This window comes from Triturus cristatus, chromosome 12 (genome assembly GCF_964204655.1).
Source record: "Triturus cristatus chromosome 12, aTriCri1.1, whole genome shotgun sequence".
Lineage (NCBI taxonomy): Eukaryota > Metazoa > Chordata > Amphibia > Caudata > Salamandridae > Triturus > Triturus cristatus.
Window position 1 is genome coordinate 761617429 of NC_140595.1, and position 24240 is coordinate 761641668.

The following is a 24240-nucleotide window of genomic DNA, read 5'->3' on the forward strand; positions in this document are numbered from 1 at the left end:
GAAAAAACAATGCAGCCCTGTTGCTTCTGAGAGAACAAAGATGTCTGATGATGGGCTGAGCATCTGTGTTTTGTTGACGTGTAAGGGATCTAAAATGCAGATCTTTCTGAGTTAAACCACAACACACAACAAGAGAAGCTGAGGCCTCATAAGCAGTAAAGTACTGCACACTGCTTAGCAGTACACACTGCGCGCCTTTAATACCTCGAAACGAGGGTCTGTATCTAAAAACACCTAAGAGAACTATCATTTCACATCAATCAGTCTTGCTGTAAGGAGAGAAAAACAGAGAGCCATTGTCTTCCGAGCTGAAGGAAACAGCAGAAAGACACATGCACGCTCCCACACATGCGCACACATACTCATTCATACATGTACTCTCACACTCTCTCTTTTCTGCTTTCACTGGGGCCTGCGAGCATCATAAGACCATGGTAGATTACTCACAACCACAGCCCAAACACAAGCAGACTCTTTAAAAAGTCCTCTTTCATCTTTACCAGCCATGAAAGGTGAGAAGATGATTGGTCAGTGCTGCCCCCAATGAAGAGCTCTGAAACTTCTACTGAACAACCCCCATGGCGAGAGATCTCCACTGCCCCCCACAGCCAACAATCTCTCCACAACTGATTGCACCAACAAGGTTAACTATGGTAGTCCACCCCAGTTGTCTTCCTAAATCAACACGTCGAAAGGGAGCACCTTAATATCCATGCAACATCATCAACAGTCCTAGAGACCATGAAATTCAAGAAAAAGAAGAACAAATGCCAGGCTAATCTTTGTAGAAAGAACGCCATGCTTGTCCTTCTAATCCTTGTAGAACGCCATGCTTGTCCTTCTAATCCTTGTAGAACGTCATGCTTGCTGATACTTCCAAGTGGCACCCACGGTCTGCTTCATAAACCACTCGAGACTCTCCTTTGAAGCAACAGCACTTTGAGGCTTTGGTCTCTGCACTTTCCAGATGACCTACCCTATGCTCCCTTCCTGTTGTACACTCACACACTAACACCAGCCCCTGGGTGATCACTAATGTGCTCCACCACCTCCACCTTCCCACCCTTATTACCCCCGCGCCACTTGCACAATGCATAGTACTGCTGCTTCTGTGACGCAACCTACTGCTTAGTACCTAGGCTCATACTATGAAAACCACATACACATCTATCCCAGTCAAAAGCTACATGAGCTATGTGTTTAGCAATAATCCAGATGCTGATTAAACTTGGGTTGAAAAAGGCTGTAGACAGGTGCTACTAAAAGCTAGTCAATATACAGGTGAGGAGGTAAACCCCTCTATGTTGAAGACATCTAGAATTTTAAAATACATGTACTGTTGAAAAGCCAAAGTAGATATTTTCATTATTAATCCCCAGCAACTATTGTATTCCCTTGTATATATGGGCATCAAAAACCAATGCTGCATTTCTACAGCTGAAGAATTTTGATCTGATCTTTTTCTGATTGTGATACAAATCATGCCAATTCCTAACTGATGAGTGACCACTACACAGCACAGATTTCATACAATCTGGGGTACTTGAGTCTGAAATATGAGGTCTCTCTCTACATTCCAGGTTTGGGATCCAGAATTATCAATGGGTCCAGGCTATGGTCTTTGCCATTGAAGAGATTAACAACAACTCTAACCTTTTACCCAACATTTCTCTGGGATTCCAAATTTATGATTCCTGTATAGTCCTTCAGCGGGCGCTCAAGGGAGCCTTGTGGATTCTTTCCGGACTGGAGGAGCCAGTTCCAAACTACTGGTGCCGGGCAGAGCGGCCACCAGCTGCTGTTATAGGGGATGCCGGTTCAACACGTTCAATTGCTCTTGCAAGGATTCTGGGTCTGTACAGATACCCTCAGGTAAGATAGTCTTAAGCAACTATTTAATGTGCTCATTGATCACTAGGATTTTTTTAGGCATGATGACATACTGGATCTTAGGGCCATGGAAACAAGTCAGGGTCCTTGGAGCTCTAGTCTGTTAAACAGTCACACAGTGGTCAGCTTTCCATCAAGGCCTTTGCCTCTACCTATCAAATGATGGGGTGCAGCAGGAGACCCAGATAGAGATTGAGAAAAAAGACAATAGCACTACTACTGCAAAGACAGGAGAAAACAGGACCTGCCTGGGAGCAAACACAGCGGGTCACCTTGGGCTGGTGCAATCCAAGAGATTTTAGAAGTAGAGCTGGAACGAGAGAAACTTCACCGCAGTATTGATGAACTTTGGGCCAGATATTATGTATCTGTGACTTAACGTGTGCAAGAGGATCACTAGGGAAGCAGTGAAGCATACGGAGGACAGCATAGTGAACTCAGCAAAAATGACAGGACTGGTAGAACTGACATCACACACCCTTTGACCCATGATGATATCACAAGGTTATCCCCATCCCATCCTTAACCTCTTTTTTATTCTAGGACATAAAGGGGATTACTAAGGGGTGGATACTGCATGACTAATTGGGAATCAAGAGCAACATGTGTTTTCTTTTCCTACCAGTGCTTTCAATACCAAGTGTGGGAAAGGTGACCAAAGAGTTACCAAGACAAAGTAAATGATAGCAATTGCTACTTGTAGTTACCCATAGTTGGGCCCAGATTAACTAATGCTTTGCACTGGGTTTGTGTCACAAACAGTAACATAAACTTGGTGTAAAGTACTGGGGTCAGAATTATTATCCAACGTAAACACGGATTTGTGTTGGAAGTTCCCCCAAACTGACACAAAGTTGCGCCATGCAATATGTTGTGCTACTTTGGCCAAGGGGTTGTTCCATGGGTGGTACATGGGCATTCCCAAGCAACCACCCATAGGTTTTGATTCATAAAGGGATTTGGGCCAAAACCTTATGTATCCTCAAGGCAGTTGTAAAATGGGAGCATGTTTCTAATTCTCCTTACTGTAACAACTTTGCATAGGTGTTTTGATTCTAATTCCATTTGTGCCCAAGACCTGAAGTGTTTCTGAAGCGTCGGACCTGGTGTCTCCTGTAGCCTCAGGGAGCTAAAGGGTAAAGGTGGCGTATTTTGGACCAAGAACCAGCAGAGCAGTTCAGACAGGGAAGCCGTGGCTGGAGACAGTGTTCGGGCCCAGCTCCAACGGTGCCTTAGTAGCATTCAAAGCTCTCCTAGATGTCTGGCAAAGTTTTTAGCGCCCCAAGGAAGCACCCAGAATCTGAACAAACTGGTATTATTGACTGACGCAGGATGCAGGGGTAGAGGGGTCTACCTCACCTTGAACCTGTGACTGGAATCCGCAAAAGAGCACAGAGAAGAGTGGAAGCATTTAAGTGGACCCGCCTGGAATCCAACTGATTCTTTCCTTGCTGTCCTTGCCAGCATGGGCAGAACAATTTGATGAAAATTGGTTTATTGCATTCGATAATTCTGCCTGAATAATATTGGCTTTTACACCCTCATTGTTCCTGTGGGCAATTGTTGTATTCAAAATATGATATCTCCCGATCATTTTATCAATTTTTTGTAGTTTTAGCGTTTTGTTTTTTTACAAAGTTGTTCCAGAAAGTGTACTAATCGGTTTCTTGACTCAAATGTTGCTTAGGTGCTGCTTCAATGTTTAATATGCATTTGTCTAATGCAAGGCTCTCTGCGTTACATCATTTCTACCAGTGGTTAAACCTAGACTTTCTCTTTGAACCTGCGTTAAGCCAAGCATGCACTTATTTACTATGAGGAAGTCCACATCTTGGGACATATTTACAAAGAAGTGATGCAGCGCAGCGCTGCAAGCAATTTAGCAGTGCCATCTGCATCATCACAAACATGCAGGATGCAATGTATTCACAAGAATACGGCGCACCCCTGTGTGCCCCCTGAGCGCTGGAGATAAAAATGGTGCCTAGGCACCAATGCAGACACGCTTGCGACATGGTGCAAAGGTACCTGCGTTGAAGAGATGATTGTTATATGAAGAAAGGGACAACTTCCTGCACATAAACAATCGTTAAAGGTGATTTGCTCCTTCTATGTGAGCGGCAGAATCTGGCACAAACTTTTTCAGGAAAACAAATAAAGGAACGTCAGGAAAAAATAAATCTAGAAGAAAAAGGAATCTATTTTCCAACTAAAAATACATACGGAGAGGAAGACCTAACTGTCTCTGACTATGTAGTGTTTTCCCCTGACATACTACCCTCCATGGCCGGACGGCCAGACCTAAATATGCTTCCCTACCCCCTTTCTATTCCCCCCAACTCCCTACACGCCAGAGGACTGGTCTACTACTGGTTTACTATTTAACCCTGTAACTGATGTAACTTGTAACTCTCCCTCCATTCCCTCCTTCCTCTCCTGGGGACTTGTTTCTTCTTTATTGGACTTTGCAACTGTAATTACTGTAACCTTGTGCCCTTTACCAAAGCACTCCCTCTCCCCTCGTTGAGGAGGGATCCAGCATTTATCCCCTGGAGTCTCAGAGACCCATCTGAGAGAGTCCACAGCGTCAAGGGAGCCACACACAGTGGAGGTGTGGGTATGGCACCCCTTGCCAAAGCGCTCCCTCTCTCCTTGTTGGGGAAGGATCCAGTATGTATGCCCTGGAGTCTCAGAGACCCCTCTGAGAGAGTCCACAGCGTAAACAGAGCCCCACTCAACGGAGGTGTGGGATTGACACCATTTCCACTGGGATCACAGCACACCGGATGTTGGTCACGGTTCTTCCTCGGCTCCCGGTAGTTTTTCTTTCACCCTCCCCCACCTCTTTACTTCTTTCATTCCTTGTCTACCTCCCCTGCTCCTATCCCCTCTCACCTGAATCTCTCCCCTTGCCTGCTTTTTCCCTTACGTATATGTTTTTTAAATCGCATGTAACTACGTAACTATGCTCTGAAACTGTGTAACTTTGTAGCTATGTAACTTGTAACTATGGTCTGCAACTCATGTAAAGCGCTCTGATACCTCCGGGTCTAGCCAGCGCTATATAAATCTTTTCAAATAAAAATAAATAAATGCCAAGTGGCATAGTGCAGCATTGTAAATATTGAGCAGGGCACTGTGCACTGGAGAATTGGAAAAACTGACACTCCGGTGGCACAATGCCCTTGTAAATATGCCCCCTTGTTCTTCCATCAGTCAATAATGCAGAATTTCACACACATCATCGAATGTCTTTCAACTTGCAGTCAGTAAAACATCTAACAATAAAAGTTGTTCTTTATGTTTCACTCTTCTTCATAACCCTTGCCTATGTGCCTACGCCAGCCACTATTTCCTTTATTTTCAACTTTGTATATATGTGTAGGAGAGTAGCGTCTGCTATCCTATGGTCACCCCAAATTTTTGCTTTTTGCTTCACTGGTTTTTGACATATTGAGGCTGTGGGCCTGCCAATCAGACCCCCAGCCTGCTGTTCTCTCTACTAAATTAAAACTATGCACCCTAGGTGCATAACCAATTGGAAGTGGATCACCCTGTCAGCCCCTGTACCAGTGTACACTAGGTACCCAGGGCATTGGTGTATCTAAGGCCTGCCCGGGGCTGAAGCATGTGTTATGCCACCCCAGGCTTGGCCTAACAAATTTGACATAACTGGCTGATCACTCAGCTGGGGTAAGTTGGTGTAACCACCTCTTACTTGGGTGTTTTTTACCTATACCTAACCTTAAATGGGACACATGTTAACCTATAAGTCACTCCTATGGCAGGCCTTAACAATCCTGAAGGCAGAGTGCTTGGTTCCATGTGAGATGGTGCTCTGGCATGAGCTGAGCCTGTCTGCAGTGGTCAGAACAACTTCCTTCTACTGTTTCCAGATATCGTCATACCATATACTCTTAAGTGCATTATGAACCTCGCGGTTAAATGCTAACTTTGGTTTGGCTTTATCAAAACATGTCGAGTAAGGTGTCATACGAATTGGAATACTAACCCCTCGCCAATTCTGGCGACGGGGTTAGCATTCCCCCCTTCTAGAGGGACACGACATGTACAGTACCTGAAACCCGGGTAAAATCAGACATAGCCTCAGCTCCACAAAATGGATGCTGCCACCACAGACACAAGTCTGCCCTCCTGCTGCTGGGAGTCCTTCCAGCTTGGGAGGTGTGGACAAAGGGTTTCCTGCCAGGGGAGGTGCATGCACCACCCCAGACAGGATTTTGTGTATTGGTCAGGTAGGGCTTGAAAGAAACCAGACATGCCTGAGGCTCACAAGGAGCCTCGGTGCATATGCCAGTTCAATCCGGTCCTGGGGCACACCAGTCCCGGGCCTGGGGCGAGCTGGACAAAGGATTGGGGGTGTAACCACCCCCCTTCCTGGTCCCACCCTTAGGGAGGGACCTAGCAGGTAGTCCGGCCCCTAGAATCCGCTTAAAGGTAGGAGCTGTGTCCTAAGACTTCAGACATCCTGGAATCAACTTGAAACTAAGAAGAAGACGGGAACTTCGATGCTCTGCCGCACAGAGGACTGAAGCCAATCTCCCCTGTGGTCAGGGAGTGACCACCTTGCTAACGCAAGCACCATCCAGCGAATCAACGTCTGCTTTGCCGCCGCCTCCCGCCGGAGCCCGAGCCCAGAGACTGACAAGACCTGGACCTCCAGACCTCTCACCGCCCGATCCACAGTCCCTGAGAAGAGGAGACCCGTGGAGGCACCGAGACACGTGGAGCCAGCCATCTTGAAAAGACTACGACAAGCTGCAAGTGCAACAACCGAGGCTCCCTCCAAGTTGTGCTTTGGGATCTGAGAAGCCCAACACCCGAGCAGCATCTGCACCAAAGGTGAGCCCTCCAGCATCTCCACGATCTGCGTGGGGCCATTCTGCATTTTGCCACTCGACGCGCCTAACCGGTTGCTGGCCCGCTGGCAAGTGGCCATCTTGGTGACGAACTTCACAAAATACACCTCTGGTCTGGTTGCTCCAGACTGGCCCTTGCTCCCCTCCAAAGGAGCAATCCCTCTGACCTTGCTGGTCAGAACCATCAGCTTATTTCATCTCCTACAACAATTGCTTTTGCCAAGGCTTGTTTGCTTCAATCAAGTCGCCGACACCGCCGACAGCGAGAGCCTGCGTGGGACAGCTCGTGACTCGACTCCTGGACGTCGTCGACCTTCAGGGACCATGTGGCTGCAGAGACAAGCTACACCTTCCTTCCTGTTTGCACCCGACATCGCCTGGTACCCACCTGGTGCCACGCTGGTCACTGGCTAGTGACTGTGAACACTGTCCCCTCTGCTTACAGGTCTTCAACATCTCCGATCCACTCTTGGATCCACTGCATCTCTTCCGGACCGGTCGCCTGCAGCATCTTTTTCCACAGGCTCCATTGAACAGAGAGAAGAAACCCGACGCACTTCGACGCCTATGCACCCGCTTCCTGTGGGTGAGGTAAAGCTGGCACTCCGGTGCCCGAGTGTAGAGAATCATCTCTAGTGTCTGTGTTTCCAATCTTAAGTTCCTAGTCCATCCGGAAGATCCTCTTTGCAGTAACTTTGTATTTTTTACGCACCCATTGAAAACCTATGGGAGCTCGCGTGTGACTATTTGCTCTGCACACGCAACCCGTGGACCTCCTGGTCACTAACTGAAGTTAGCTCCTTGTAGGCCCAGCGATTCTAGAGGCCCTAGGCCTTTTCCCTTTTCTGTTCGTGGTACTTATACCACTATTTTAGTATATGGTTTGAGCGGCCACCAGGGCCTATCCATATAAAGTGCAACTTCTGTGTATTCTACTGTAATCTTGTTTGACGATTTGTGCTCCTGTGCTCATAAAGAGACTAGGGGTTACTTTGAGAAATAAATACATATATATTTTGAATATATATCTGTGTGGGGTCCTTTCATTGGTATAAAAGGGGGTTACATTTGGTAAAACAGCTTGCTTAACACGCTTCACGAGTTTAGCCTCAAAGACTGCTTAGCCTACGCTACCACTAGGGCAGCTAGTCCGAAAAGGTTGACTTACAACCACACCATAAGGGTTGCTTGGCATGGTACAAGGTGGTCACTAGAACTAGTGAACAGCATATACCAGGCCAACTTCTCACATTGGTGAGCAGCGGTTGGATTTGAGCTTGCTGTGTTTTACCATTGTAATCTCTTGGTTACCAATTGAAAGATCACATAGGTACCTATAGGTACATATAAAACAAGATTAGATATACTTAAGTTCTACTGAACTTAGTTGTTGTAGAGCAAAGGGAGTAGCACACCCTGACTACAACTACTAGATAGGTTTAGTAGGTAAACCCAAGTGTAGGTAGATTGCAACACATCCACCCACACTTAAGAGCAATGGCTGGGGCAGAGGGGTCCACTGTACCCATCTCTGTTGAGAGTGACCCCCAGAGGGCACCATCCATCTTTGCTACCCTTAATCAGAATGAGCTCAGGCATTTGGCAACTCTTAGAGGCCTTAAACAGCCCAAGAACCCTACCTCTGCTGAGCTCAGAGAACTCTTGCAAAATGATGAAAATCAAAGAGAGCTCAAGAAAGCTTCCCAGTTAGCACCCTTAGGGACAGGAACAGGAGGCCCCCCTTCTGAAGATGCTACCGAGGTACCCCTTTCCAATAGTCACCCCTTAGATGAGGTTCATACTACAGAGGATGAAAGTGAGAAGGGTACTGATACAGAAGGTAGTGGGGATGAAGGGAGAACTAGCCCAGTGCCAAGTGTTATACTTGGCCCAGCTAAACTAAGGCTATTGGGGAGTGACAGTGGGTTTACCCCATTGGATCTCCCCAGTGGACTTAACACAGGGCTTGGGAGGCAAAGGAATCGCTCAGGTGAATCCAATGCTTCCCATGGCTCTAGAGGCTCTCAAGGTCACTCCAGAAAAAGGATGACCACCCCTCAGAGGAGGGAACATGAGGCCAGAATGCAGGAAGCCCAGCTGAGGATCAGGAAGCAGGAGCTAGAAGTAGCCCTGATGGAAGAAAAACTGAACAAGGCTAGGCAACCTAAAGAGAGTGGGTCTATACCCACTGGTGGCAGCATTGTCCCTAAGGACAAAGATAGGGTCTTTGATAATAGGAACCTGTCTAAGGTTGTGCCCCCCTACAAAAGTGGGGATGACATCCACAAATGGATAACTGCTCTTGAGAGAGCCTGCAAAGTGCAGCAGGTTCCTGAAGACCAGTGGGCAGCAATCCTCTGGCTCTCCTTTGAAGGAAGAGGCAGAGACAGACTCCTCACTGTTAGAGAAGAGGATGTCAGAAATTACAGAGTCCTGAAGAGTGTTCTGGTTGATGGGTTAGGCTTAACCACTGAACAGTACAGGTTAATGTTCAGAGACACCCAAAAGACACAGACTCAGGACTGGTCTGAATATGTTGAATGTGCCACTAAGGCTTTGGAGGGTTGGTTGCTGGGAAGTAAGGTATCTGATTTTACAGGATTGTATAATTTGATGATGAGAGAACAGATTTTAAATAACTGTCAAAACCAGCAACTGCATCAACACTTGGTTGACTCTGATCTGACCTCTCCCCAAGAATTGGGAAAGAAGGCAGACAAATGGGTCAGAACCAGGGTTAAGCAAAAGAACCAGAACCAGGGCCAAGGGGGTGATCAGAAGAAAACAGACCAAAAGGGTGGAGATCAGAAACCTAAAGACCAGAAGTCTTCAACAGGGCCCCAAACTACTGCTAAGGAGGGTGGGTCCCAACAGTCCAAAAAGAAGAAAGAAGGTCAAAAGAAACCCTGGTGCAATCATTGCAAGAATACAACTCACTGGACTAGTGATTGCAAAAAGGGTGGAGCCCCCAACACTGTGGCCCCTAAGGCACCTGCTCCCAGTACTACTGTTAGCAGTGTTGGTCCCCAGACAAAGGGTGTAGTGGGAATCACTATGGGAACTGAAGGAGATTCTGACTTAGACAGAACCCTGACACAGGCAGTCTTGATCTGTGATGGGGACATTGACCTGTCCCTGACTGTGAGCCCCAGTAACCTGGGCAAGTACAGACAGACTCCTTTAATAAACGAAAAAGTGGCTCAAGCCTACAGGGACACATGTGCCAGTGTCACTATGGTGACACCAGGCTTTGTGGACCCTGGACAGTACATACCAGGTGAGAACTACCTGGTGACCAATGCCAGCAATGCCACTACTTCACATAGTGTGGCAGTTGTTAACTTCTCATGGGGAGGGGTAACTGGCCTCAAAAGGGTTGTGGTTAGTGCAGACCTCCCAGTAGAATGTTTGTTGGGCAATGACCTAGAGAGTTCTCTATGGTCAGAAGTGGAGTACAGGACTCATGCAGAGATGTTAGGAATATCATCACATGTCCTTGCTGTGACCAGGTCACAGGCCAAAAAGTGCCTCACTGAACCACAGGTCTTGGATCCTGGAACAATGGACCAAGCACCTACCAAGAAGAAGAACAGGAGGGTCAAGGCTGTGCCTTCCCCCCTGCCTCAGAGTGATGATCAGCCTTCCCAGGAAGCTGATCTAGAGGACCCTGAAGGAACTGTCCCTGAAGAGCTTGAACCTGATCAGGTTGAGTTTCTGGGGACAGGGGGACCTTCAAGGGCTGACTTGAGGCAGGCTCAGTTATCCTGTCCCTCTCTTGAACCCCTCAGACAGCTGGCTGCTGCTGAGGCTGCTGGGAATGCTCAAGGTACCCATAAGGTGTATTGGGATGAAGGGCTCCTTTATTCAGAGGCTAGAGACCCCAAGCCTGGTGCAACCAGGAGGTTGGTTATACCTCTGCAATTTAGGGGCTTCCTTCTTACCTTGGCCCATGATATTCCTTTAGCAGGACACTTAGGCCAGAACAAGACTTGGGACAGGCTTGTCCCTCACTTTCACTGGCCTCACATGAATGAAGATACAAAGGAGTTTTGTCGCTCCTGTGTTACCTGCCAAGCCAGTGGCAAATCAGGTGGCACAACAAAGGCCCCCCTAATACCACTACCTGTGGTGGGGGTCCCCTTTGAAAGAGTGGGAATAGACATAGTGGGTCCCATGGATCCTCCCACTGCATCTGGGCACAGATTTATACTGGTGGTAGTGGATCATGCCACCAGGTATCCAGAGGCAATTCCCCTTAGGACCACTACAGCACCTGTTGTGGCCAGGGCCCTGCTGGGAGTATTCTCCAGAGTGGGGTTTCCTAAGGAGGTAGTATCTGACAGGGGTACCAACTTTATGTCAGGATACTTGACAGCTATGTGGAAGGAATGTGGTGTCAACTACAAGTTCACCACTCCTTATCACCCACAATGCAATGGGCTTGTTGAGAGATTCAACAAGACCCTAAAGGGTATGATCAAAAGATTACCTGAAAAGCTCAGGCGAAGATGGGACATCCTTCTACCCTGCCTTCTGTTTGCTTACAGAGAGGTCCCACAAAAAGGAGTTGGCTACAGCCCCTTTGAATTGTTGTTTGGGCACCCTGTAAGAGGCCCACTGTGTTTAGTGAAGGAAGGATGGGAGTTACCTCTCAAAAAGCCTAAGCAAGACATAGTGGACTATGTACTTGGTCTCCGCTCCAGGATGGCTGAGTATATGGAGAAGGCATCCAAAAACCTTGAGGCAAGCCAGGCCTTACAGAAAGCTTGGCATGACCAAAAGGCTGTCTTGGTTGAGTTTCAGCCAGGACAGAAGGTATGGGTGTTGGAGCCAGTGGCCCCAGCAGCACTCCAAGACAAATGGTCTGGACCCCATACAATCCTGGAAAAGAAGGGAGAGGTCACCTACTTGGTAGACCTAGGAACTCCCAGGAGTCCCCACAGGGTACTCCATGTTAACAGGCTTAAAGCATATGTTGACAGGGCAGACATGGGCTTGCTCAAGGCTACAGATGAGGGACAGGAGGAAGAGAGTGACCCTCTCCCAGACCTGTTGTCTCAGAACCCTGAAGATGGCTCAGTTGAAGGAGTGACCCTTGGAGGCAACCTCACTGCCCATCAGCAGACTGAATGTAGACAGGTTCTACAATCATTTTCACATATGTTTTCCTTGATACCTAGTCAAACTGACTGGTGTACCCATGTGGTGGACACTGTGACAGTCTGCCTGTAATGAACAAGCTTTACAGACAACCTGACCACGTCAGGGACTGTATAAAGGCTGAGGTACATAAAATGCTGGAATTAGGTGTCATTGAACCCTCAGAGAGCCCCTGGGCTAGCCCAGTGGTTCTGGTCCCCAAACCTCACACCAAAGATGGCAAGAGAGAGATGAGGTTCTGTGTGGACTACAGGGGTCTTAATGCTGTCACCAGGACAGATGCACACCCTATTCCAAGGGCAGATGAGCTCATAGACAAACTAGCTTCTGCTAAGTTTTTGAGCACATTTGACTTGACAGCTGGCTATTGGCAAATCAGATTAGCTGAGGAGTCTAAGGCCAAAACAGCATTCTCAACCCCAGGTGGGCATTATCAATTTGTGGTGATGCCCTTTGGTCTGAAGAATGCACCTGCCACCTTCCAAAGGCTGGTGAACCAAGTCCTTACTGGGTTGGATGACTTTTGTGCAGCATATCTTGATGACATTGCTGTCTTTAGCTCCACCTGGGAGGATCACCTGATCCACCTGAAGAAGGCTCTTGAGGCCCTGCAAAGGGCAGGCCTCACTATCAAGGCTACTAAGTGCCAGATAGGGCAGAGTAAGGTTGTATACTTGGGCCACCTTGTAGGTGGAGGCCAAGTTCAACCACTGGAGAGTAAGATACAATCCATCAAGGACGGTCCCCTCCAACCACCCAGACTCAAGTTCGAGCTTTCTTGGGCTTGACTGGGTACTACAGGAAGTTTGTTAAGAACTATGGGTCCATTGTGACTCCTCTTAATGATCTGACATCCAAGAAGATGCCCAAAAAGGTTCAGTGGACAGTAAGCTGTCAAAAGGCATTTGATGACCTGAAGGAGGCCATGTGCTCTGCACCTATCCTGAAAAGTCCTGACTACTCCAAAGAGTTTATTGTCCAAACAGATGCTTCTGAGTTGGGTGTGGGAGCTGTGCTGTCACAACTTAATGTAGATGGTCAAGACCAACCCATTGCTTTTATTAGCAGAAGGTTGACTCCCAGAGAGAAGAATTGGTCAGCTATTGAGAGGGAGGCCTTTGCTGTGGTGTGGGCCCTGAAGAAGCTGAGGCCATACTTGTTTGGCACTCACTTCAAGATTCAGACCGACCATAAGCCCCTCTTGTGGCTAAATCAGAAGAAGGGTGAAAACCCCAAACTGCTTAGGTGGTCCATTTCCCTACAGGGTATGGACTTTACAGTGGAGCACCGGCCAGGTACTGACCATGGGAATGCAGATGGTCTCTCCAGGTACTTCCACTTAGGACATGAAGACGAGACTGGTCAAGGCTAGTTTAATGTCCCTGCGTTTGGGGGGGGGGTTGTGTAGGAGAGTAGGGTCTGCTATCCTATGGTCACCCCAAATTTTTGCTTTTTGCTTCACTGGTTTTTGACATATTGAGGCTGTGGGCCTGCCAATCAGACCCCCAGCCTGCTGTTCTCTCTACTAAATTAAAACTATGCACCCTAGGTGCATAACCAATTGGAAGTGGATCCCCCTGTCAGCCCCTGTACCAGTGTACACTAGGTACCCAGGGCATTGGTGTATCTAAGGCCTGCCCGGGGCTGAAGCATGTATTATGCCACCCCAGGCTTGGCCTAACAAATTTGACACAACTGGCTGATCACTCAGCTGGGGTAAGTTGGTGTAACCACCTATTACTTAGGTGTAGTATACCTATACCTAACCTTAAATGGGACACATGTTAACCTATAAGTCACTCCTATGGCAGGCCTTAACAATCCTGAAGGCAGAGTGCTTGGTTCCATGTGAGATGGTGCTCTGGCATGAGCTGAGCCTGTCTGCAGTGGTCGGAACAACTTCCTTCTACTGTTTCCAGATATCGTCATACCATATACTCTTAAGTGCATTATGAACCTCGCGGTTAAATGCTAACTTTGGTTTGGCTTTATCAAAACATGTCGAGTAAGGTGTCATACGAATTGGAATACTAACCCCTCGCCAATTCTAGCGACGGGGTTAGCATTCCACCCTTCTAGAGGGACACGACATGTACAGTACCTGAAACCCGGGTAAAATCAGACATAGCCTCAGCTCCACAAAATGGATGCTGCCACCACAGACACAAGTCTGCCCTCCTGCTGCTGGGAGTCCTTCCAGCTTGGGAGGTGTGGACAAAGGGTTTCCTGCCAGGGGAGGTGCATGCACCACCCCAGACAGGATTTTGTGTATTGGTCAGGTAGGGCTTGAAAGAAACCAGACATGCCTGAGGCTCACAAGGAGCCTCGGTGCATATGCCAGTTCAATCCGGTCCTGGGGCACACCAGTCCCGGGCCTGGGGCGAGCTGGACAAAGGATTGGGGGTGTAACCTCCCCCCTTCCTGGTCCCACCCTTAGGGAGGGACCTAGCAGGTAGTCCGGCCCCTAGAATCCGCTTAAAGGTAGGAGCTGTGTCCTAAGACTTCAGACATCCTGGAATCAACTTGAAACTAAGAAGAAGACGGGAACTTCGACACTCTGCCGCACAGAGGACTGAAGCCAATCTCCCCTGTGGTCAGGGAGTGACCACCTTGCTAACGCAAGCACCATCCAGCGAATCAACGTCTGCTTTGCCGCCGCCTCCCGCCAGAGCCCGAGCCCAGAGACTGACAAGACCTGGACCTACAGACCTCTCACCGCCCGATCCACAGTCCCTGAGAAGAGGAGACCCGTGGAGGCACCGAGACACGTGGAGCCAGCCATCTTGAAAAGACTACGACAAGCTGCAAGTGCAACAACCGAGGCTCCCTCCAAGTTGTGCTTTGGGATCTGAGAAGCTCAACACCCGAGCAGCATCTGCACCAAAGGTGAGCCCTCCAGCATCTCCACGATCTGCGTGGGGCCCTTCTGCATTTTGCCACTTGACGCGCCTAACCGGTTGCTGGCCCGCTGGCTAGTGGCCATCTTGGCGACGAACTTCACGAAATACACTGCTGGTCTGGTTGCTCCAGACTGGCCCTTGCTCCCCTCCAAAGGAGCAATCCCTCTGACCTTGCTGGTCAGAACCATCAGCTTATTTCATCTCCTACAACAATTGCTTTTGCCAAGGCTTGTTTGCTTCGATCAAGTCGCCGACAGCGAGAGCCTGCGTGGGACAGCTCGTGACTGGACTCCTGGACGTCGTCGACCTTCAGGGACCACGTGGCTGCAGAGACAAGCTACACCTTCCTTCCTGTTTGCACCCGACATCGCCTGGTACCCACCTGGTGCCACGCTGGTCACTGGCTAGTGACTGTGAACACTGTCCCCTCTGCTTACAGGTCTTCAACATCTCCGATCCACTCTTGGATCCACTGCATCTCTTCCGGACCGGTCACCTGCAGCATCTTTGTCCACAGGCTCCATTGAACAGATAGAAGAAACCCGACGCACTTCGACGCCTATGCACCCGCTTCCTGTGGGTGAGGTAAAGCTGGCACTCCGGTGCCCGAGTGTAGAGAATTATCTCTAGTGTCTGTGTTTCCAATCTTAAGTTCCTAGTCCATCCGGAAGATCCTCTTTGCAGTAACTTTGTATTTTTTACGCACCCATTGAAAACCTATGGGAGCTCGCGTGTGACTATTTGCTCTGCACACGCAACCCGTGGACCTCCTGGTCACTAACTGAAGTTAGCTCCTTGTAGGCCCAGCGATTCTAGAGGCCCTAGGCCTTTTCCCTTTTCTGTTCGTGGTACTTATACCACTATTTTAGTATATGTTTTGAGCGGCCACCAGGGCCTATCCATATAAAGTGCAACTTCTGTGTATTCTACTGTAATCTGGTTTGACGATTTGTGCTCCTGTGCTCATAAAGAGACTAGGGGTTACTTTGAGAAATAAATACATATATATTTTGAATATATATCTGTGTGGGGTCCTTTCATTGGTATAAAATTGTATTGTATTTACATTTGGTAAAACAGCTTGCTTAACACGCTTCACGAGTTTAGCCTCAAAGACTGCTTAGCCTACGCTACCACTAGGGCAGCTAGTCCGAAAAGGTTGACTTACAACCACACCATAAGGGTTGCTTGGCATGGTACAAGGTGGTCACTAGACCTAGTGAACAGCATATACCAGGCCAACTTCTCACAATATGTATATGGTATTTCTATAGCGAAAACCTAGCCAAAGAGCAGTGGAGAGTTGTACATGGTCAAAAACAATTATAAAGTAAACGATTAATAGCCTGGGAGAGGAAGCTGGGTTGTAGACAGCTAATAGGAAGATGTGGCCCAAAGGCAAGAATTGCCAACTTTGGAGCTGGGCATCCAGGTTGGAGTTTGACTGTCGGCTCAGGGTCCTGCAATTCTGGGCAAATCACTTAATCTACTGATGCCTAAAATATTTAATAATAAAAAAACAATCTGATCTTGTGTAATATAATATAATGAGTGTGGAAAGGCCTCTGATGCTATTTGGTCACGTTTGTGCTATATAAAAAATATAAAAAATTTATTTTAATATAGTGCTCTTTAAAGAGGCGAGAACTTCAATTCCTTCCTGAAGTGCAGCTGCATTGGGGTTGTCCTGGGCAATGAGGGGATGCTGCACATTTTAGGTAATATTTTTGTTAAATATTTTGCAGCTTTCCAATTATTTATTTTTTGGATGCACTTACCTTCTTCAATGTTTTGTGTCAACGTAGTGAATCAGTCTAGTTCAAGCAAATCTGTGAGAGGTCTATAGTTAGGTAGATGACTTAAATGTTCCATGGTTTGTGTCCCTCTCCCCTCTTGATGTTCGAGGAGACACTACAGGGGTGGCCCCTTCATAGCATGAATAGTAAAAGGAGGAGGCAGAATATCACATACATTATCTCTAACTGCACACACTTCAGATTTTTTACTCTGCTTAAAACAAGTCTGAGGTAAAGAGAGACCTTTTCCAGACTAACGACCCCATAATAGGCCCCCTTCCTGGGTCGTGAAAGAACTGACACATGTAATAAATAACTTATTTGCACATAGCACTTCACACCATAATTCAGCATTTTCAACACCCTTGTCTAGAGAACAACAGACACACACCCTTGCCAAGAGAACTACAGACAAACACCCTTGCCTAGAGAACTACAGACAAACACCCTTGCCTAGAAAACTACAAACACCCTTGCCTAGAGAACTACAGACAAACACCCTTGTCTAGAGAACCACAAACACCCTTGCCTAGAGAACTACAGAAAAACACCCTTGCCTAGAGAACTACAAACACCCTTGCCTAGAGAACTACAAACTCCCTTTCCTAGAGGACTACATACAAACACCCTTGTCTAGAGAACTATAGACATCCTTGCCTAGAGAACTACCGACAAACACCCGTGTCTAGAGAACTACAAACACCCTTGCCTAGAGAACTACAGACAAATACCCCTGCCTAGAGAACTACAAACACACTTGCCTAGAGAACTACAGACAAACACCCTTGTCTAGAGAACTACAGACACCCTTGCCTAGAGAACTACAGACAAACACCTGTGTCTAGAGAACTACAAACACCTTTGCCTAGAGAACTACAGACAAACACCCGTGTCTAGAGAACTACAAACACCTTTGCCTAGAGAACTACAGACAAACACCCTTGCCTAGAGAACTATAAACACCCTTGCCTAGAGAACTACAAACACCCTTGCCTAGAGAACTACATACAAACACTCTTGTCTAGAGAACTACAGACACCCTTGCCTAGAGAACTACCGACAAACACCCGTGTCTAGAGAACTACAAACACCCTTGCCTAGAGAACTACAGACAAATACCCCTGCCTAGAGAACTACAAACACACTTGCCTAGAGAACTACAGACAAACACCCTTGTTTAGAGAACTACAGACACCCTTGCCTAGAGAACTACAGACAAACACCCGTGTCTAGAGAACTACAAACACCTTTACCTAGAGAACTACAGACACCCTTGCACACAGGCTGCCCAGCATGCCGGCCGTTGCCCATTTTAATATACCACAGATAACCACATTATCCTACAGGCACTCATGCTCAATGATCACCACCAGACATCCACCCACTCGCATACCATCAGACATGTTATGCTGATTGCCTCTACAGCACTTTGTTCCAACTGCAAGCTCTCAAGGTGACAGGAGATCAAAAAGAAGATAAAAAGAGTAAATAGGAAAGAAGAAAGAAAAAACTGTCCAGTCTGGAGAAAAATCAGTGTGTCCAATCAGGTAGAGTATTTGTCCAGAGCTGATGGTTTGCAGCCCCAGGTCATGTGGAAGGTCCATTAGAAAGGGAATGATAAAACTTCTGTTTTCAGGAGTTTCCAAAAAAGCATGTTGCCTGGTTGAGATATGTGCATGAAACTGCCATTTGGTAACATGTAAGTGTTTTTTTTGTTGTTGCAAAAGATCAGTTATTTTTCAACAAGTTCCCTCTTGAGTGATCGAAACCAGTTCCCATCCTTTTTCCGCACGATCCCCAGTGATGACTTCCAAACCAGAGGACTGACCGAGTTAGTGATGCACTTTGGATGGACATGGGTGGGCATTCTGGCTGCGGATGATGATTATGGACAACGGGGAATCCAACTGGTACAGCAAGAGCTAGTCAAGGCAGGGGCTTGTGTGGCCTTCTCTGAGACTGTCCTCCCGAGCCAAGCTGCCAAAAACGCCTTTCATATCACTCAAGTTATCAAAAACTCAACAGCCAGGGCTATTGTCGTTTTCTCTTCTAGTGCCTATCTGACTCCTCTCCTGGATGAGATGGTGAGGCAGAATGTGACTGGGAAAATATGGATTGCAAGTGAAGCCTGGTCAACATCATCTCTGCTTTCCATTGAGAAATACTCAGAAATCCTTGTTGGCACCATTGGTTTTGCAATCTACAATGGAGAAATGGTAGCTTTCCAAAGATATTTTACAGAACTTCACCCTTCAAGAGCCCCAGAGGATATTTTTATCAGAAGATACTGGGAAGAATTGTTTGGCTGCCAATGGCTCCACCATGAAATATCCATAAAGATCAAAGGTAATGAAACCAAGGCATGCACTGGGAATGAACAACTCAACAGTCTTCCCTTTGGTCTCCTGATGGACTTCAGAATCACCCATAATGTCTACAGTGCAGTTTATGCCACTGCATTAGCTTTACAAGATCTGAGGCCATGCATACACAGTGGAGGGTCTTTCCTTCAAGAGACATGTACAAATATGTCAGACTTCCACCCATGGCAGGTTTGTATTAGGTTAATTAACATAATATAGATTTCAGTTTGTGAAAGTAAGACAAATGACCATGTCTTGGAGTATATGGTGCAAATACTATAGTTTAATTGTTTGCTGTTTTCTTACTACACAAAACATTGCCCCACCACCATAAATGTGTTATATTTGGATGTACTGTTGCAATTTAGACCAAAATGTAATGCCTTAAGTTATGTTTTTGAAATGCATGTATAGGATGTGCCAGGCAACTGGAACTGTATACCAACTGGAATGCAAAATAAAAATGTTGTACGGCTCTAAGATTGCTGCCATGTAGCTGCCATTTTGAAAGCATATAAAGTAACTTTCCACGATGGCCGTACAGCATGTTAGCTGCTCCCCAAGTTTACAAACTCTGCAAAGTCAGTACTAGCAGCGAATACGTTTTGGCAAACGAGAGTGCTAGTGCTATCCATTGCTAGTTCATTAGGACAGGCCTTTGAGCTCCCTAAGAGGCTTGTCGTTCATGAAGGTGTTGACTATAAACATGACTTCCTGCTCCTCATTGATTCCCTGATCCCCCATTCCCTGACTCTGGGAGTGACTGAAGCAGTCTGGATTGCAAATTTTAGCAGTATGTTTGACTAGGATCACAAGACTCTTACCCCTATCAATGATTTAGAAACCAAAGATGATCATACAGTTACTGTTGATATTTCCAACATTTACTCTGCCCTGAAGAAGAGCGGTGGGGCCAAGTCTGCACACCCTGATGGGTTACTGTCAACATTTACAAAGAAAACAGTAACCTGTGGTCCCCTCTGTTAACAAATGCTTGAAAGTCAATTGGGCTGGGGGTATTACCTTCGACATGGATGAAACCATATTAGTCTCATATATTAAGAAGGATACTCAATTGACCCACAATACTATTCTCCGATCACCCCGCTTAACTGTTCTGTCAAATATCTTGACAGAGTCTCTTTAGAATAGTTGGAAATGTGGGGAGAACAAAATTCAGTTCTATCAGACTTTCAAAACATCTTTACAAAAGAGCTGGACACGGTTGAGCAGTGTCTCAACCTGGAATTATTCATAGGAAAATATACTAAAAGGGCTCTTTCTCCGTAGGTTTTATAGACCTTAGCAGTGTGTTTGACTGTGTCAATCATATCATCATGAATCACTAGGGGTGGATGAGTCTTAGTTTTTTGTACCAACACCCCACTGCCAAGGTGTTTTTGGCCCTAAGCAGAAATGCTCTAAACCATTTAGGGTAAAGAGAGAAGTCAGCCAATTGTGCTTTTGTGCTCCTTTCTATTTTACCCTATACATTAATGGTCTTAAAGGAGTACTATTGCAAGCCAAAGTTGGTGTGCCAAGGATTGGTTGCCGTTCAGTTCCACTGTTATTATACGTTGACGATGCTATCCTCATGGCAAGAACCCCAAAGGTCTACAACAGCTCCCAGACTCCTTTGTGCACTGTATGGAGGGGCAAAGTCTGAAAATTAATGTGAGCAAATCTTTCACAATGTCCTATGGCAAAAGATCATTTAAATCACACTGTTTTCTAATAAAAGTCTCCCAGATACAGAAAGTTGATACTTGCTCCTATTTGAGTATCTTATTTGATCAGATGGATAACGAACAACAATTGAACGAAAATTCAGCGGTAATCTTTAGATATGCCTCGAAATTAGGACATAGATTGATTAGAGAAAGGTCGCATACCCTGCCTCCCCAGTTATACTGTCAAAATCTCTATTAAAATGTCAACTAAGTTTGATGATGACACAGAAAAAAGTTAGGGCCTGATTTTGAACCTTGGCGGTCAAATCGCCAGGCTGCAGCATTGGTTGTCGGGAGAATGCTGCCAAGCCAGCTGCATCCAGATCACCAGATTTTGACTTTACCGCCAGGTTGGTGGTGTGCCAGCGGGGGTCTAGTGGTGGAAGTATACAGAGCCCGAAGTCAATGCTACCGCCCTGCAGCACCTCCACTGTCTTGCATGCACTATTGCCATGCCCCCTGTCATGCATGGTGCACAGTGCAAGCATAAGCAGTGGAAACATGGGGGGGCACACATGTGCACCCGGCCACTATCTACACTGGACAGAATCGCCCTGGGGTCCCTTACCTTCCATCCCATCAACCTAGGTCAGTGGAAAGGAAGGTCATGATCTGCAATGTGGTGCTGGCATTGGACCCGCCCCCACAGATCGTGCCTTTCCCCACTGCCACACTCATGGGATCCTAGATCATGGCGGTGGTGGCGGTCTTGTAGCTGTCTGACCACCATGGCCCTAATTGGGCGGTTCGAATGCCAAGGACGCGGCGGTCAGACTGCCACCAGCATGGAGGTCTTGGGACCACTGTACTCGTAATCAGGCCCTTGGTATTGACATGATTAAACCAACAATCATTGCCCATGACGTGCTTTTAATAACTTATGGTCTACAGCCCCATCTGCTTTCTATTTTAAATTCCTAACATTGTTTTCTGTTGACTCGATTCCACCTTAACATGATGCATTTTGTGATAGCTTACCCAGAAATGTGAAATGGTTTAAGATTTTCAGATTATTTGATTAGGTCCGTGTGAAGGCATTTCACTATAAAACACAATACACGTCATCATTTTTTGTATATTTTTATTTAAAAAAAAAAACAAAGGTGTATCTTTAAACACTTTTTGACGTAACTTTAAACAACGTAGACCTGCTTTAATGTAGCTCCAAAAACTAGAGTCTCTGAGCATCTGACTGTCATTGGTTGAATCCATAAATAAGGCACTTAGAATCAGATACTCCGGATGTAATTAAGTTTTAGGAATATCTGCTTGGTCTGCTGAACTGTTGTGGTTATGTATATTGTTTTTCGCATATTGTATTTTATAAATATAATGTATGATTTTATGCTCTTCCTATAAACCGAATAAAGATTTGGCTTGACTATAAACAATTTTTTTTAATACTTTGTGATTTTTTAATTTTCGCCAAAGTATATTCACAACTGTGGTTCGCATATTAAATCATCCTGGATTACTTTGGAGAAAGTGCACTTTACCCTTATATACCACTACTTAAGTTAGAATAGTACATTAACTTACATAATCAATCCTAAATTGTTCAGCATTGTTGTCTCAGGAAGCAGCAAGAGACATTCTGGAACAAAATAGCACATGAAACAGTATACACTGCATGTGTAGTAGGAGACGCTAAAGTATTAAAAAAGGAGAAAAACAATAGAAATGTGCAAGCACTGTAATAACTATGTATGAGGGAAAACTGCTACTAGTGATCCTAGAAAAGAAAGGTTTTCAAATAACTGGGGCAATATAAATAACACAAAGAAGGTCGTTAGGGAAAACCTGCCCAATTAATCCGAGTTAACAGTCCTACCACTGTCATGACAGCCACGCCTACAAAGTAATATATGCCAAACTGCTTATGCCTATGATAATGCTATTCACCTAAATATTGTGATATATCAAAAACAATCAAAAGTCCCTCCCTTCCCTGTGAATTTTTGAACATTAATTGAGGCTGTGTCTGTGTTGTGAAGCTCATTATACTATCATTTTAAACGGATGCCCTGTTTAGGCAGCCGCTATCACTCAGGAAGTAATTGCCGTTTATTTTCTATTTCCGTGGATGCCGAGTCATCATATTTCACATAACTTCCGGGTCATGGGCTTTGCAGGCCTAATAGGAAGCTGAAAGTATCAAGTGGCTTTGCCCACCTCAAGGCAGTTGAATATTTCATTTGGCCAAGACTTCCATGGAATCATATTAAACATGTACCACATCTATGTCACACGTGTTTTAAATTCCATGTCTCGTTACTGTTTCAATAATCTGTACATATTTAAATACTCTTCAAAAGGAGGGCCGCCATTTGGTAATGTTGTAACAAATATATGGCAAGCCTGTGTGGAGAATCATAAAGTTCTGGTTACCTGAAGTTATTTCTTCCTCTCCATTCCTTAAGCTCCTCCAGTACATCAAGAAGGTGCACTTACGAAGAGAAGACCCGGAGAACTTCTTTGATAAATATGGCAACCCCCCAGCACAATATGACATTGTAAACTGGCAGGGGGGTCCGGATGGCACCATCAGGCATGTAAAGGTGGGCAACTACGACTCCAGTGTCTCTCCTGGCAAAACACTGGTCATCGATGCCAGTGGTGTCCAGTGGGCTACAGGCACCAGAGAGGTAAGAAAGGGCATGTTTCTCAAGTGCAGGGACTGGGGAGATGTGAGACAAGTCTGTTTTTCATTTTAAAATTTGATGCACATAACTTGTTATGGTGTGTATTTCACATAATAATTGAGAAGCACTTCATGGATAAACTGGATCTAAAAAGTGATCTGTTTTATTCAGTATCATGGATCCTGTGCCAAAGGACACCAATGCTGTCTATCAGGGGGTGTTGGCACTACTGGCACATATTAGCAGAGGCTTTATGCACAGAACTCTAGTTTCCCCAACCAAATTAAGAGGTGGGGAATCACTGTTTCCAGAGGCGGTAGCACAGGTGACTCCACCGTCAGAAACACCATGATCACCAGAATACCACCAATATTAGTGGTATTGGAAGCCCTGTCCTACTAAAGGCAGTCCTTCCAACTCAATTTTTACCATTCTTGGTATGGAGTATGGACATTCACATTTTCTTTTTATGCTTCTAGAGCCTAACGTGGATGGCAACCCAGTTGTATGCCTTTCCACTGAAACTGCTCACACCTTATCACTAGAAGCATTTTCAGGAAAATAACTACTGCTAAACAGACTGAAAACTCTGAGTATACCACTGGGCTGGCAGAGGTAAAGCCTTCACAGACCCAGCTATTTGACAGCTGTCCAACCTAAAATGTTTTAAAGACCTAACTGTAACACTTAAGAAGCCCAAACTACTTCTGCCTACAAAAAGGGGGAAATAGTATGATGAGCTTCAAAAACAGACTTCCATCCAGTGGGTCATTCGTCTTTCTCCAAAGCAACATACTAGAACAAGTTATTGATTTAGGGATTCTAGCATCCTCTGTAGGACATGTAGACATTCCAAGTGCTCTAAATCTAAATCACCTT

General features: G+C 46.1%; 1 protein-coding gene across 1 annotated transcript in view; it reads left to right on the forward strand.

Moving 5' to 3' along the window:
* The first annotated feature begins 1614 nt into the window (after window positions 1-1614).
* The window catches only part of LOC146782744 (extracellular calcium-sensing receptor-like), a 71188-nt gene continuing 48562 nt past the window's right edge, over window positions 1615-24240 (forward strand). Inside the window, exons 1-3 of the mRNA XM_085637222.1 lie at window positions 1615-1872; window positions 18354-19178; window positions 23140-23364. Of these exons, the coding sequence (XP_085493348.1) occupies window positions 1615-1872; window positions 18354-19178; window positions 23140-23364 (1308 nt within the window). The remainder of the gene's footprint in view (window positions 1873-18353; window positions 19179-23139; window positions 23365-24240) is intronic.